The sequence below is a fragment of the Acinonyx jubatus genome, chromosome B1, assembly GCF_027475565.1.
Source record: "Acinonyx jubatus isolate Ajub_Pintada_27869175 chromosome B1, VMU_Ajub_asm_v1.0, whole genome shotgun sequence".
NCBI classification, from domain to species: Eukaryota; Metazoa; Chordata; class Mammalia; order Carnivora; family Felidae; genus Acinonyx; species Acinonyx jubatus.
The window spans coordinates 100,097,006-100,114,081 of NC_069382.1; the positions used below are offsets into that span (position 1 = coordinate 100,097,006).

The 17,076-nt window shown below is 38.9% G+C and overlaps 1 protein-coding gene across 2 annotated transcripts in view; it reads left to right on the forward strand.

The window, feature by feature from the left end:
- TRPC3 (transient receptor potential cation channel subfamily C member 3) overlaps nt 1–17,076 on the forward strand; it is a 72,155-nt gene that overhangs the window by 6,483 nt on the left and 48,596 nt on the right. For both annotated transcript variants that reach the window (XM_027063825.2, XM_027063834.2), the window contains exon 2: nt 11,300–12,071. In XM_027063825.2, coding sequence (XP_026919626.1) covers nt 11,300–12,071 — 772 coding nt within the window. The remainder of the gene's footprint in view (nt 1–11,299; nt 12,072–17,076) is intronic.

Consider the following 17,076-nt stretch of genomic DNA (forward strand, 5'->3'; position numbering starts at 1 on the left):
GTTAATCATTTCAATTTGACTGCTGATGGCCGATCAACTTGAGAAAGTTTGTAAGCTAAGTAGGAGGACTAAGAATGGAAACGAAAAGGAGGAAAGAATATCTCAAGATGTAATTGACCTCCTGCCATATATCATTTATGGTTTTCTCTTTTTTATTATCAAAGTGGTGAGAGGATCCTAGACTAGGACTGGAGCATCATTTTATGGTGGAGTTAGAATTTTAGGGATTTTTTTATTACTGCCCTAGGATAACAAATGTCTGTCTGTTCTCTCTCTCCCCACCCCTCCTCTCTCTCTCAGTATTCTTAACCTTTGAGCTTTGCTTTTGCCTACAATCCCATAAATCCTTACCACATTTGACGGTAGGAAATAAAACACCACAAGAAATATAACGGGAGGAAGAAACCTGTTTTTATTGGGCTACTAGGCTCTTGGTAGGAAGGAATACTTTTAATTTCTTGCCTCAGGATTGAGATTGCCTCCTGGGGGGGGGGGTGGCATGCTCGGGTAATGGTGAATGACTGCTTAGCAGTCTTCTGAGGCGGAAGGCTGTTTTCTTGACCAACAGTCTTCCTTATCAACACTGCGCAGTAGAAGTCTGGCAGGGGAAACAGATTAGTGGTCTGTGCAGGGTGAGCATGTAGGAGTCTGGCCCCAGATAGAAGATCTGGAGTTGTGAACCATGGGTGGACAACCTCACACTTGTGCATATGGGGCTCAGCAGTGACTTTATGAGAATATTTAGGATTATGATAGTGTTTTGTCTTTAATTTAGCATCTAGGTTAAGGATGTTTGTCTACAGTTACCTAGTCATAAAAAAAATCCCCTATTAAAAAATAAAACTTTCCCTCTTTGCACTATTCAAATAATAGGTGACAGTACGGATTTGGTCTTAGACCTTTTTAAAAAATGAGGTTTAAGTGTCCACAAGTATATGACCCATTAAGGAAAGGGCATGGCAGTGCTAATATTCTATACCAGTTTTGCATTTCTGATTATGTTTTGTCAAATAGTACTGATGCATATGGGTTCTCTGCTGAAAAGTAGGTTGAGGGTGATGAGGCAGGAGCAAGCATCCAAAAACCTCAGATTTTTGACTTAGGATATAGATGATAGTGATAGAAAACCAGATCCCTTGCTTCTAGTAATATTAAAGGTCTATATATATAACATATATTATTTATGTTTATGTTATATATATATATATATAAAGCTATGTATAGAATAATAATAAATATAATATAATATAATACATCTAATAGCATCTAATATATTTAAATAGCCAAATATGAACTTCTCTTGGGTCAGTAGAAGTTTTTGATTTTATTATTGAGTTTGTTTTATCTCAATTCCTGTTCAATTATACATTGAATTCATTTGAATTCTAATTTCATTGTCATTTAATGTTCCTGAAATAATAAACATTAGTTTTAGAGAGTATTGTGAAAGAGTTTATTTTTATAAATAAGCTTCATTATTAGAGGTTATCAATTCTAAGTTTTATCCTTGGTGTGCCCCCATATTATCCTTACAAACATAATTTTAATATCAAAATCAAGAGGTGTGGAGTTCATCAGATACTTTTTGTGGTATCACTAAGAATTAAATGTGATAAAGCAGAAATCTGCTTTGAAAGAATAATTGTTTACTTTAACTTCTGATTATTATTTTGTATTATTCATTACTTTTTTTAATAAGAAAATTATTCTAATTCTCCTCCACCACTATTTCTGCACATTATCGTGTGTGGCCAAAGGTTTTCTTTAGCCTGGAGGAGAAGATTGTTTGTCCCCTGGGTATTCAGTCAGGGGGTTTAAGCACTCATGCATCTGTGCAGTCATGGCTCCGATAGATGGATACTCACCAGCCATGTACTAAAAGCCAGGCATTTATCTCTTTATAGATAAAGAAAGGCAGTCTCTGCTCTTACAGATGTTACTGAAGAGCCAGGCATGAAAGCAGACAATCACAAAACAAAGTAATAGTCAGTTTAACAGCTAACAGAGTTATACACAAAATACAGTTCCTGGAAGCAGAAGCATCTAAGTTCCAGAAGGCACATGCGTTTAGAAGTATTATCAAATCATGCAGGCAATGATTAGGGGTCTTCACCTCTGCCTGCACTGAACTTCTAGAGGAAGGAACACACTGTTAAATGGCCTTTTTGTTTTTCTGGTTTTAGCTGTTGAGGGGTCTGGCAAAGAGCTTTCATGAGAAGGATGACTGGGAAGGTGACAAAGAGAGGAGATTGGAGCTTCCCTCCTTAAATATACAACAGCTTCTTGTCTCTGACTTAGCGATTAGGGCACATACCCAAATTAGCATTGTCTAATAGATTTATTAAACTCATACCTAGAGTATTCTGAATATAGCACAGGCCAACAGAAACTGTCAGGAAATTAATTACTGTGGAGACCCAGATATCTCTCCAGACTTGTAAGTGCTGCAATTGCTACCTATTAATTTTTGCCTGCAATGAGAATCCTTAGAAGTGAAAGCTGTGCTTTCCTGTTTCTTAAATGGAGCTCCTCATCTTGTTGGTTTGGTTGCTACTGTGATAATATGTTATTGAGCTGTTTGTGATGTCAGTAGATGTGGGCTCAGCAGTAGGCGGTGTGGGGCCTGGGACTGCCCGTAGCCCTGGACCCTGTCTACCAAACAGTTGAACAGATGGGGCTGCCTTCCTCTAGCCTTGAGTACTGGTGCCCCTGGGGGCTACTGAAGTTCAGAGTATCTCCCACTCCACTTCTTGCCCTCTACAAATACGTATATTAAGAGATTTTCAAAACGTGTTTTTGGTGACACTCTTGAGGCTGTTTGTGAGACGCCCTTTCCTCCTTGCTAGCACACTCACTCGTAAACCGTGCTATGTAGATGTTGAGTGTCTCCGGAGGCAGGACATTGACTGACAGCTGCCTGCTTGCCAGGGGGACTATGGGGTTTGTCTACTTTTGACTTTTCCTCTCTGGCTTTCTTGTCCTTTGTCAGTGCCTGCTGCTTCCCGCCCTCATCATCACTTCCAATTATCACCACCCCCGACACCGTGACATGGTGGTTGCTCTCTAACACTTTCCCTCCCTCTCTGAGCTTTTCTCACTACTTATCTTCTGTGGCTCCTTCTGCTCTTCTTGGCCTTCACAGAATTACAGACTGGATCCTGGCTGGTTGGCACATTCACTTTCTTCAGTGTGGTGAACTGCTTAGTCAAAACAACTTGGGTGTTATTCTCATTGCTTTGGCTCACATTGATGGTGTTATTACTCTGCTTGCTTCCTTGCTAGATGGATTGAGTAGTTGACTGTTTCTTTATTTCAGTAAAGGATTTGACTTCTTTAATAATGTTCATTTGTTGATGAGTGCTAAAGAGATTTTGATTCAATCCGAAGAGCAATTTTTGAAGCTGTTCTTTATAGAACCCAAATGTTCCCAAACATAAGCTAAGCATACATTTTAATAACGTTATTTTGATTTGCAACCTTTATTCATCTTTTTCTTATTCCCTGGAGACAGCATGGTAGAGAACAAAAAGCCTGGGAGAGGACCTCTGAGCTCTCTTCTTTATCCTTTAGTGACCTTGAGGAAGTTACTTACCATTCTGTCTGAATCTCTTTGTCTATAGACTTTGGATCAATTGGGCAGAAATGTGAGTAGGCCTAAGGATAGAAACAAAAAGAACAGCCTTTTGTTTGTTTTAGAAGTGTAGGTGTAGCAGGGTCAAGAAACCAGAACAACTTGGATGAGCAGCTCCTATAATCTACCTGTAACAGGTCTTTCCCTTGAGTCTCCTACCTGCTGACCAGGAGAGGAAAAAAAATGAACCAATTGTCCAATGTGTGGTTTAAATTAGTTTTTTAAATTTTGTTTTTGTTTTTGTTTTGCTTGCTAAACAGATACTTATTGTCATTCCACAAGTGAATTAAGCAATCAATAAATTAATTAAGTTAATTAATCAATTAAGCAGTTATGTGAGTTAACAAGAGGGAAGACTTGCTCTACATTATCACAGGGATTAAGTCAACTAACAATGTCTCCTTGTGCCCTGAGTTTATATCTAAGGGACATTTTCTTACTAATTCTTCCCCCCAATCCCTACAAGGGGGCATAGTCTCTTTATGGTTTATGTATACACTCCTAGTTGAGGGCATTCTGTAGAGATGCTGTGAAGCCAATGTCATTGATCCTAGTTTGATATGATAAAGTGATTTTTCTTTTTAATAAATAGCCTCTCACTTGGATAAAATAACTCAGAATCTCAAACAGCCACCCTCCTGCTTCCTCTGTAGCGCCTGGGCACTGGGGAAGGGAGCTTATGTGTTCCCTTGAGGAAAGAAAGAGTTGTCTGATGCTTCTGGTCTCTGGGCAATGTTCATTGTCTGCTCGGGTGCTGCTTGTCAGTGAAAATAACTTGATCTTGGTAACTTGCCTTTGTTATAACCCAGATATGCTCCTTGGTGTATATGGTTTCAGTTCAGCTCCCATGAGCTACAGAGCTCTAATAGAGCTTACAGCACTAGTGGTGTCCTAGTCTGGGAGCAGGCTCTCTGGTTCTCAGTGCCGGGTTGCACCACAGGGGAACTGAGGGTAGCTTGAGAAAGCCCACACCATTCCCTACTTAATCAGGCTGGGCTGTCCCAGATCTCCTGCCTTCAGTGGTTCTTCACTTTCTTGGATCCACATCTTAACTTTTCCTTCCCCTCTATTATTTCTTTCTTCTGTCAGGACAGGAAGTATCATAGCTTTGATGTCAAAAGTGGGAGAGCTATCTTGTCTGCCTGATGAGAGCATTCTCTGATCAGGTTCCTTCAGAACTAATTAGAGAAATAAAGGAACAGAGAAAATCCTTTTCAAGACAATTTCTCTTTTTCCTAAATTCTGCATGAAAACTCCTCTTTTTCCTGCAAAAAGCTGAAAATTACCTTGATATTTCTCTTTGCACTCCTCTAAAATTTGTGCTCTCTACTTCTTCCCGAAACATAGGCACCTAACTCTAACCACTCACACCCCTCCACCTCCCCTGCTATCCCCACAGTAAGGTCAACCAGGGCGAGGACACTGTTTTTGGAAAGACAAAAGAGAAAAGCACCTTGCTAATATTTCCAAAAATACCCTTGATGGTATAGAAATACCCTTGATAGTATAGAAATAAGCACGATAATATGTTTATAGGACAGTGAAGAATGAATCTGAGGAGCAAGGAAAACAAGGTTGACTAGTCAGCATCCTTGAAAGTCAACTGGAGAATTCTATTTTGTTTGCTGTTCTTGTCTAAGAGAAGTGTGAGAGTAAAAGCAGAGTTTAAAAAGAGCAAGATGCTGGGATGGCTGTGGTGTACAAGGAAGAAAATCAAGAACAGCATGTGGTACTGGAAGGAATCTGGAGTCAGACAGACCTCAAGTTGAAGCCCAGATCTGCATTTTTCTATGTGTATTACCATGGGCAATTTTTCTAAATCTCAGTTTTCTTATCTATGAAAGGGAAATAATACCTGCTTCATAACATTGTTATGAGAATTAAATATGATAGCGTACAAAAACATATATATATATGTATGATATATATATATATATATATATATATATATATATATATACACACCAAGTACCCAGTAAAGTTTAGTAGTAGCCTTCCCTCATGCCATCTCTGTTGGAAAGCTGTTGTAATAATCCAAATATGATTGGTTAAAGATCTGGAAGATGGTGCTGACAATGAGAATTGGAAGGGAGGGTCCAGTACATTATCTAGTGACCCACAGTGGGTAAGTACTCAATAAATATCAAAGGAAAAGCTTCAGAACTCTGAGAACATCAAGATGGTGAGTCATAGATGACCTTAAAATTGCTAAACCTGAATAACCAGCCTGAGATGCAAATGTTAGGAGGGGGTGCTGGTTAAGGGAGAGGGTGAGGTGGGACATTTTAGAGTGACCAGGGGATACATAATTGTACATATGGGATATGAGGTCAAAGGAGAGGACAGAGCCTGGAAGGAGATTTGGAAACTCAGTGGAACAGATATTTATTGAATACTTACTCCCTGTGGGTCACTAGATAATGAGAAATAAAGCATGACCTGACCATCCAAGAATATGTGCACAATATGAAGGAGTATTTATTAATACTTTATTTTTTAAAAAAGAATTAATATAACTATATAATAGCTTTAAAACACATGGTACATAGGATAATTCATTTTATATCTATATGAAAAATCATTTAGGAGGAAGGGAAAGACTGTACCAAAAATCTGGGGTAGAATAGTGATGGTCACTGAGAACTTTTAGATCTAAACTAAATTACTAGATTTCCTGGGCAAAAGAAAGAAAGAAAGAAAGAAAGAAAGAAAGAAAGAAAGAAAGAAAGAAGAAAGAAAAAGAAAAAAGAAAAAAAGGCAAGGGTTATATACAGTTTATATATTACTAGAGTAGAGGAAGCAAACTCATCTGGAGAGAGAGGCCTATTAATACACAATTCTAGGATGACTATAGTAAATGGATACAATAATGGACAACCTCTTTAACCTGTTAAATGTAGTTTTGAAGAAGGCCTAGTAACCTTTTAAAAATATAAATCCTTGAAACAGGCAAGGGCATGACATTAAATGGTCACTGGTGAGGCATTTTACAGGCTTCTTATTTGCTGTGATTCATGTGACTTGCTTCCTGGACATGAAATGTGACATGTTAGTAAAACATAGGGAACCTAAATGCATGTAAGGCCATTTGTCCCTCAGGCTCCACTGCTCACATGTGTTGTTTCAGCTTTGCTTTTGGCAGGGCCAGTGTGACAGATGTTTAAAAGGCCTCATAGTCTGGGGTCGTTGATCCAGGATAATGTCATTGTTTTTATGTTTTTAGGTTCCCAACCTTTACTGTGCATAGGAATTGCAAAGAATGCTCATTTAAAATATATATTCCAGAGCCACGCCCCTGAAAGATTCTGATTTAGTTCATCTAAAATGAGGCCTAGCAATCTGCATTTTAATAGGAGCTCCAAGTGATCCTGGGGTGGGTGGCCCTCACTTAGAGAAACACTGTTTGAAGTCAGATGAGTTGATGTCAAAGTTATGAAACCTGAGGAGTATTACTTGTATTTTTGCCTCTGAATGGAATGGAGTAAAGGGTTGCCTTTGGATACACCAAAATATTTTTTAGAAAGAACTTTTTATTTGCTTAAGTGTTTGGAGAAGTAACAAGAACCCAAAATTTCTTTCATAAAGGATGAAAAAAAAATTTTTTTCTTTAAGATGTATTGTCACCGTCTTACTCAGCATGGGCTATCAACAAAGTACTATAGACTGGGTGGCTTAAACAACAGAAGTGTTTTTTTTTCTTATGGTTCTGGAAGTTGGCAGTCCAAGATCATGGTGCCAGTATGGTCAGGTTCTAGTGAGAGTTCTCTCTTCTGGCTTGAGGTAGGGAGAGAGTGAGGGAAGGAAAGAATGTGAGAGCTCTCTGTTTCTTCTTCTTCTGCTTCTGCTTCTGCTTCTGCTTCTGCTTCTGCTTCTGCTTCTGCTTCTTCTTTAATGTTTATGAGAGAGAGAGAGGCAAAGAGAGAGAGAGGTACACAGAATCCGAAGCAGGCTCCAGGCTCCGAGCTGTCAGCACAGAGCCTGACATGGGGTCCAAACCCAGAAACTGTGAGATCATGACCTGAACCAAAGTCAAAGCCTTAACCAACTGAGTCATCCAGGCAACCCTCTCTGTTATTTCTTCCTACAAGGGCACTGATCCCATCATGAGGACTCTGCCCTCATAATCTCATCTAATCATAATTACCTTCCAAACCTCCCAAAGGCCTCATCCCCAAATGACATCACACTGGGGTTCGAGCTTAAACATATGGATTTGTGTGAGGACACAATTCAGTCCATAGCAGTCAGATATTACCAGACATCCCTATCAGCCTGAGTTTGCATAGGGACTTGTAAAGCATCTGGTTTAGGTCAGTGGTACTCCAATGTTTTTACAAGAAAGAAGGCCCTGTACAATGTACCCTTGCAGTGCTGAATGAGTCAGGCCATTGGGTGGGGATCCGAAGGTAAGAAATGTCTGGAAAAATGATTTCAGTGTTAGTATTTCTAAAGTGAAGCATTCTCTTCCATTCACCCACATTTCTTCCTTATTTCTCATGCTAGAGGAGATGCCCTGTCAAAACTAGCTGAGATTGGAGCCATGTTTATGAATTGTGGATGAGTTGCATTCAATGTGGCTCATACCATTCTATCATTCCAGATTAATGAAGCTTGTCTTAATACTGTAAGAAAAGTTAAAAAAAGAAAGAAAGAAAGATACTTGCTATGTGGATTTACCATGAAGTAGCATTAGATCAGCTCTTTTATTTTGAAATAGCCGTATAATTTGTTCTAATTCAGAAATATGACTTCACACTTAACTCAGTGTTAGAATGTTTTAAAGACAACATCAAAATGACGCATGTGACTTGTGTTGTATAGTACTAAAATCCCACGTTTCAGCTCAAATATACAATATGGAGATACTGGTTCTTAAAGAGGGAGAAATTCTAAGAAAAAAACTTTCGAGTACTAAGCAATGCAAAGAAAAATTCATTGAAGTATCATATTCTGGTATTTTCACATCAACTCTTTGGGGAGAAAAGGTGGGGTTTTTATAAGTGATTTTCTTTTTAGATAGCAATCACTAAATAAAGAGACCTTTCCATTAAGAGGTAGCACTTTAATAATGAGTTTATTTCCCCAACGATAACCTGAGTAGAGATTGGAATTCTTCAGACATATATACTCTGCATATATATTCTGTATTATAGAAAATGTCAATATATTGTCATTGGTAAGCACAGAATTCATCTTTTATACTGTATGGAGATTCTAGACATTTGAAGAGTTCCAGTTTGTAGCTTCATAGTATAAATATTAACCCAATGAAGTCAGTACCATTAATAGTAATAAAACATACTCAACTACTACAATGACAGTTTTTACAAGATTTGTTTAAAACCCTTGTCATAGTTTGATCTTGAAACAAAGTTTTCTTCCATGCAGTTCAGTGAATGCTATTTCCCAGTTCTTGTCCACCTAAAAATCATCATCATACCAACACACACAGACACACACATATATACACACAACACCCCCACACCCAGCTTTGCACTTCCTTGTCTCCTACATACGCACCACACACTCACAACCTCACTCTGCATGCTACCCTACACAACATACATCCATATCCCACTAATATGGCATTTATTTAGCTTCAGAAAGATTATAATGCAATGGTTGCCAATATGTACATTTACTTAAAAATTTTTGTCAACTAAGGGGTTAAAATAAACATCAAAAAATGAATTTTATTTTTTAGTAAAAATAGTCAAACTGTGGTTAAAACTATTCAAAAAGTGCAGAAGGGTATAAGTGAAAAGCAAAAATCTCCCTTCCCCTATGGCTCCTCAGTTCCACTGCTCAGAGCCCAGTATAACTATGGTTAAAAGCCTCTTGTATTGCTTTCTAGAAATTGCTACAAATACATATATATGTATGTATATACGTATGTGTACATAAATGTGTAAATTTATAAAGGTGTGTATATAAAAATGCTATATTTATTTAATTTTTAAAAGTTGATCACCTGACACTAGTTGAGCAGTTAGAACGGGGTGCCAGTCATAGCCCTCTTGCCCTTGGAGTTAACAAGCCTCTCCGGACCTCTTTGGATATGTCACCTGTGTAGTCCCAGGTTTGCCTGGCCACATTCCTTTGGTCTCCATATGGGAAACATCTGCTGGTGCCTTCTGTGTTTCTCTCTTGGTTTGAGGCCGGCAGAAGTGAGAATTGAATAGGGGCTGGTAGATGCCTCTGAGTTCTCCTGTTCCCTAAAGTCCACCCCCAGACTCCCAGGGAGAATAGAGTCCTCGCTAGTTAGTTTTCAACCCCTGACTCTGTGAATACTGTTTTATCAATGGTGGAAAGTATTTCTGGAATATATATTATAGAAAGAAATCCTTTTTTCCCCAGCCATTCACTTTTAACTTGTCATTCTTATTTGCCTTAAAAGTGGATAATGTGGAAAGAGTTTTAACTGGTACTTTTGGTGCAACTCATACAGAAAACAAAAATTACAGATATTTTAAAGGAAGTCGATCATAAGAATTTCAGTCAGCAAGAATGTTAGAGCTGGGTAAAGATGTAAATTTGTACTTAGAATAATAGCCACTGAAACATTAAAAGTAATCACAATGTTAAAAATTATATTGTTTAGCATCATTTTTCAGAGACTTGGAACTTCTAAAAAAGATTTTTGTTTATGTGCTCATGAGAAAACTCTGAAGCACTTTGTAAATTTCCATTTTACACCTGGGGTAAGGAAGTCTGAAGAAATGAATTTACCCAGCATCACAGAAATCACAATGTGAACTCAGTCACTGTACACATCAATTAATGAGATCATTTTCATAGTGCAACTAAGTCTCAACAAATGTGGTTGGTATTTGGATTTTGTACACATTGTTCTGTATATACTATTAGTGCCCAGTTGCTTTATTCATAAAATAATAGTAGTGATTTTTAAACCATAAATCATACCATCTCCTTTTAGTTCAAACAGGCAATTATATAGTATTGGTAATTAACGGCTCTTATTACAAAGTCACAGACGTTTTCAACAAAGTAAGTTTTAGATTGATGCTTTAATTTTATAATTGCTAAATCTTGCCTGTGTCATTGAAAAAAATGAATCTCGTTTTTTTTTTTGGGGGGGGGGTGGGGACAGGATACCCTTAAGAGAAAAAGATAACAAAGATCCTGAAAGATCCTTGGCCTAAATAGTAGGCCTTTATTCCCCTGTCAATTATTTTATTTAGTTAAAAATATGCAATGACTTGAGAGGATTCTTCTGGCCTAATTCTTGAAAAATTTACTTTCTTTAGCCTTAAAGTCTAGTGCTTTGGTGCCAAGAACCTGCTAGGCCTTCATTTTCAAGACTTTTAGGACAGTACAGTTATTTATACAAGGTCCAATGAGTTCCACCTGTACCAGGGTCTCAAGGGAGGCACAGATGTCTGGAAATTGTTTATATTATTGTTTCTTCTGAATGCCATGTTCTACTGAACAGGAACCCTCGTTGTGATAGGCTGCCAACTCCTCTCTGGGTTCAAGCAGCCCATATTAGGTACAGGTGTAAATTTCAGGCACGTTGCTTAGCAACTGACCGAGCTGCCCGCAGGTCACAGGTCTGCTGTAGGTGCTGTGTACTTGAGAAGGGCGAGGTATGAGGAGGAAGCACTATGCCCTAATAGTCTACAGTTGTTTTTCATTGCTGCTGATTAGGTCCATGGAGGGAAGCCCATCTCTGAGGCGCAAGACAGTGATGCGGGAGAAGGGCCGGCGCCAGGCCGTCCGGGGCCCCGCTTTCATGTTCAATGACCGGGGTACCAGCCTCACAGCTGAGGAAGAGCGCTTCCTCGACGCTGCTGAGTACGGCAACATCCCCGTGGTGCGCAAGATGCTAGAGGAGTCCAAGACGTTGAACGTCAACTGCGTGGACTACATGGGCCAGAACGCGCTGCAGCTGGCCGTGGGCAACGAGCACCTGGAGGTGACAGAGCTGCTGCTCAAGAAGGAAAACCTGGCACGAATCGGCGACGCCCTGCTGCTTGCCATCAGCAAGGGCTACGTGCGCATCGTGGAAGCTATCCTCAACCACCCCGGCTTCGCAGCCAGCAAGCGCCTGACCCTGAGCCCCTGTGAGCAGGAGCTGCAGGACGACGACTTCTATGCTTACGACGAGGACGGCACACGCTTCTCTCCCGACATCACGCCCATCATCCTGGCGGCGCACTGCCAGAAGTACGAGGTGGTGCATATGCTACTGATGAAGGGTGCCAGGATCGAGCGGCCACACGACTATTTTTGCAAATGTGGAGATTGCATGGAGAAGCAGAGGCACGACTCTTTCAGCCACTCACGCTCAAGGATCAATGCCTACAAGGGGCTGGCCAGCCCAGCGTACTTGTCCTTGTCTAGCGAGGACCCAGTGCTCACCGCCTTGGAGCTCAGCAATGAGTTGGCCAAGCTGGCCAACATAGAGAAGGAGTTCAAGGTAAGCTCTGTGCTCCACCCTGGCGACCCTGCATGCTCATCCACTTCCTGGCTGCTGCCAGATGGCTTCCATAGTCTGCTCTGGGATCAGTTTTGCCCAGTGGATTTAAAATCACAAGGGACTGGGATGTCATTCAGAAATGACCGATGATTTCCACCTCTAAACATGGTGCCATGATAAATTTGCTTCGGGGATGGGTATATACTGGATCTGAGAGCTATAGTTATGGTGCTGCTCTGTGTGGGTGAGCATTAAGTGGAACACAAGACTTCTCCTCTTTGATTAGAGGAGGAATTTGGTGTGACTTTTTTCCTCCCGTATCCTTCCTCTTTTATAGTTAGTGGTATGGTGCCACACGACACTGAAGTGATATTGGTTTTGCATGTACTGTTTATTGGCCCAAACATCTGTATATGCCTTTAGGTAGAAAGAAGACTAATGTGGAATATGATTAAAATAATTTTATTAATATGACAAAAATGTCTCTCCTGAAATCCACAAATGTATATTCAGAGTGGTGAGCCATAGACCTCAGGTCAACCCAGAAATACAAGGATAGCAAAGTGTTTTGCATTAACGGATTTTTTTTTTTTTAATGAATGAGCCTTTTTTCTGAACATTGTTTCCAGTTAAGTGGTATTATTTTTTATAAAAAATTAATGATAGAATATTTTAATCTTTTATTCAATTACTACATCCTCCTATGGGTTTTGGACGGTTCTACATATTAAATCTGGGGCACAAGGAGATTTCATGGTTCTGGTGAAAGTCAGCGTGTTTTTCATCAGGTTCTTGTCTCCCGTTGTCCACCTAAGAAGATTATTGTAGACATCAGTTCCTTAAATTATTTTCTGGATGCTGAGTTAATCTTCTTTGTAGCGTGGTGTCAGATCACAGAAAGTGATTATTCTGTCTTTCAGATCTTATTACAGTTTTTCATACTTACGTGAGGTTTACACAAATGCAACTAGCAGTATAATTCAAGTTAAGGGGTTGCAAGAAATTGGTTTAGGACAAAGAAATGAGCTATTAAGCCATGAAAGGACATGGAGGAAATTTAAATGCATATCATTAAGTGAAAGAAGCCAATCTGAAAAGGCTACATAGTATATGATTCCAACTATATGACATTCTGGTAAAGGCAAAACTGTGGAGACAGTAACAAGATCGGTGTTGCTAGGGGTTAGTGGAGAGGAGGAATAAATAAATGGAGTACAGAGGATTTTTAGGGCAGTGAAAATAATCTGTATGATACCGTGGTGATGGATACATGTCATTATACATTTATCCAAACTGATAGCATGTACAATTCCAAGACAGAACGCTAATATGAACTATGGACTTTGTATGATTACAATGTGTCCATGAAGATCTATCAATTATAAGACATGTACCACTTTGTTGAGAGATTTGATAATGTGGGAGGCCTCTGTACCTTCCTCCTAATTTTATTGTGAACCTAAACCTGCTCTAAAAAAAAAATGTTTTTTTAAAAAAAGATGTTAAAAAATGGTAGGAAAGTTTTGCATGTTTTTTTTGTTTGTATGTTTCCTTTTCCATACATACCAAATTACCTAATCATAAATCCTCATCTTGTTCTGGTGGATCTCTGACCTTAAGTATAATTTTGTTATTCCATTAAAAATTTTTCTGATATAAAAGCTACACGTTTATTATAAAAATTTTGGAAAATGTGGAAAAATAAAAAAATATCACCTTATATTTACTCTCTTTGAAGAGATTCATTATGTGATATTTGAAAAGATGAATTTCCTTGGAGTCAAGATGAGTTACTCTTTTAGACAGGACTCAGAGAAAATGGAAAATTTCAAATTCTGTTTAGAGAAAATAGAAAAGCATCAAGGTTAAATAGTTGTAAATATCACTATTTTGACAAAGTAATAAAAAATGTAATTCTAAATTTATTAGCCACTATTTCAAATCTCATCAAAACCTTGTGGGGTTTTTTTGTTTTTGTTTTTTTGGTTTTTTTTGCTCTTTTTTTTTTTTGCATTTTGCTTGATATATATTGAAGATCTGTAAAAGAGATTCTACAAAAGGGAATTTTTTCTAATATTATGCTTTAATAATTTATAAAAGAGGCTAGTGTTTGCAATTCTGTGTAGAGAAGTCATCTTCGTGAAGTGATAGTTAAAAAATTTGTTGTTCATATTTTTTCCTGAAGCTGGCTAGGTCTGTATTGATGATACTTTGAATCTCCTTTACCTTCACTTAAAGAGTCACCTCTGATAACCTTTCAAATGTGGGAAAATGTTACAAGAGGCAAAAACAGGAGAAAATACTACTGAGTTAAAGAGGGCGTCCATGAAGCTGCCAAGTGTCTAAGGATCTGCAAAGATCATCTGAATCTCACAGTTCCTTTTTCTGATCTGTACGGAAAGTACTCGTGTAGCATAACCCTCTCTGACCCTGAATATGGATGGTTCCTCAGAAGTTACAGTTTCTAAGGACGACAAGTCTTCCTCCAGACTAAAGGTTGCTTTTCTTTCCTGTTCCTGCCTGTCCTTGTTATTCCTTTAGTACCTGCTTTCCTTTCATCTCTGTGCCCTCTCATCCCACGCTCCTGTCCATCAGTCAGGGCTTTAGACAGACAAAGAAAATAGTGCTTTCACGGTGCTGACCCAGAGACTCAGCTTGGAAAGGGCAGTGGAAATGAAGCTCATTTCTGAGGCAAACAGATAACCTGATTTGCCCTATGTTCACTGTATTCTTTCCATAGAGAAAGAGTTCAAAATATGAGATCAAATACTAGCCTTAAAATGAAAAAATAATATGTTCCCTAGTGAAAAAGAGGTGATTTTTTTCTTTTTAGACACCTGTATCTATTTTATCTTATCAATGGTCTGTAAGATCTAGCATCTCACCCCTCAAATCGCCATCACTTAGGTGCATCCGAGAAGGTTCTTAGCCAGTGTGCAGTTTCCAAAATTCTTTGAAGAATGCAGGAGGCATGGTGCCGAAAACATATGAAGGTCATTACCCCCGAGAGGTTGAAAATTCTAGGATTTAGATTTAGATAAATTAATGGAGGACGGCTTGGTGACAGGTTATTAAGGAAATAGTTTGGATGTGTAAATGATGTCTGAAGCTATTCTGAGAAACAGAATATTGGACAGAATGGACTCTAGGTCTAATCCTCCAAATGTCAGTGGCAAGGAAGCTAGTCATTTATTAAGCTGTGAGAATGCAAAGTGAAATTTCTTAATTCTGAGTCAATAATGCACTTTATTTTTTTTTAAAAGAGGGAATTTGCCTTCCTTGTGCCTCAGTTTTCTTCTCTTTAAATTAGAAAAGCAATGTTAATTTACATCATAGTAGGGCTGTGAGGAAGAGGTAAATAAATATAACCAAAATCACTACAGCAAAAAGCAGGATGATACTCTAGGATCAGCTGGTTGTATAGACCTCTTATTTTACAAATGAGAAAACAAAAGCTATAGCCAAGGACCCATCTGCTAAGCCTAGATTTAGGTGCCTTGGGTCCCAGACCTAGATATTCTATCTAACGTGCTGTACCTGATAACATGGATGTATTTTTATAGTACCTCATGTGTACCATGCTCTAAGCAATTAATCCTCCTAGCAGCAATATTAGGTTGGCTTATTCTCATCAGAGAAGCTAAGTAAATCCCACAGGATCCTACAGCTAGTAAGTGGTGGAAGAAGTATTTGAACCCAGTAAATCTGGCTTCAGATTTCTGCTTTTAAGCACTACACTAGCCTGCTCCTTTTGTTATTAGGGAAAGGATCTGATAGAACAAAGCCTGCTTAGAGTTGAATTTCAATTTTTGTTTTATTTCAAAACAAAATTTTAAGTTTATCCATTTTTTTCCAGAGACAGAGACAGAATGTGAGGTGGGGAGGGGCAGAGAGAGAGGGAGACCCAGAATCTGAAGCAGGCTGCAGGCTCTGAGCTGTCAGCACAGAGACTGACATGAGGCTCAAACTCATGAACTGCAAGATCATGACCTGAGCTGAAGTCAGACACTTAACTGACTGATCTACCCAGGCGCCCCTCAATTGTTCTTTTAAGGATAAAAAGGGATTGAGATGATAACTACAAACATTAAAATAAGTGTGCTGAAATCTGTAGACAGGCTGCCACAGGGACCAAGCATCATTGTTTTTCCCCTGGCTTAAGCAGGTCCTCAGGGTTTTGAGTTCCCGCTCTGTAAAGAAAGTAGCAGGGCCATCTGGTAACTTTGTGGAGAGCCATGGTATTGGAAGAGTGGCATGATGAGCATGATTAAGCAAAACTAAGAGAAAATTACTAGAAAATGCAGATCAGACAAATGGTCTGAGTTGTGAAGGAACATGAGACAGGCCCTCGTGGTAGAACTAAAATAGTCACCTTGTGGTGCAGTGCAGACTGTTGCTAGTTTCCTTTGCAACTGAGAAAAGCTGTCTTTAGCTGGAGCCCTCCATCTTTCCCTGGGATCCCCACATATATTGATGAAGTGGTATCCCATGACCACAATAAAAGAAATTCTCATTATCTCCAGCTGTGATTATTTTCCGCACTTGGGCAATACACTTCTTCGAGCAGGAAATGTTGACATTGTTAGGAAGACTAAGTGTTGTTTTTGCAACTTGTATGATTACCAGTTTTTGTTTCTTGACTGATGTTTCAGTGGATGTGAACAAACCACACGACTTTAAGATGAGACGTTTATAGATTATGATTTGCAAAAAAATTAATGTTTATTTTTGACAGAGAGCGGGAGACAGAGGATCCCAAGTGGGCTCTGTGCTGACAGAGAGACACGCAGGGCTCCGACCCAGAAAGTATGAATTAGAACTGAGATCGTGACCTGAGCCAAAGTCAGATACTTAACTGATTGAGCCACCCAGCCCAGATTATCATTTTTAAAAACAATTATGATTTATGTATTACTACAGAAGCAGTTATTAAGTTTCTTCAAGCATTGAAATAGTCTCTCTTTTTTCTGATCAGTGAAGAAATGGTGATCCAATGTTGCTCCAA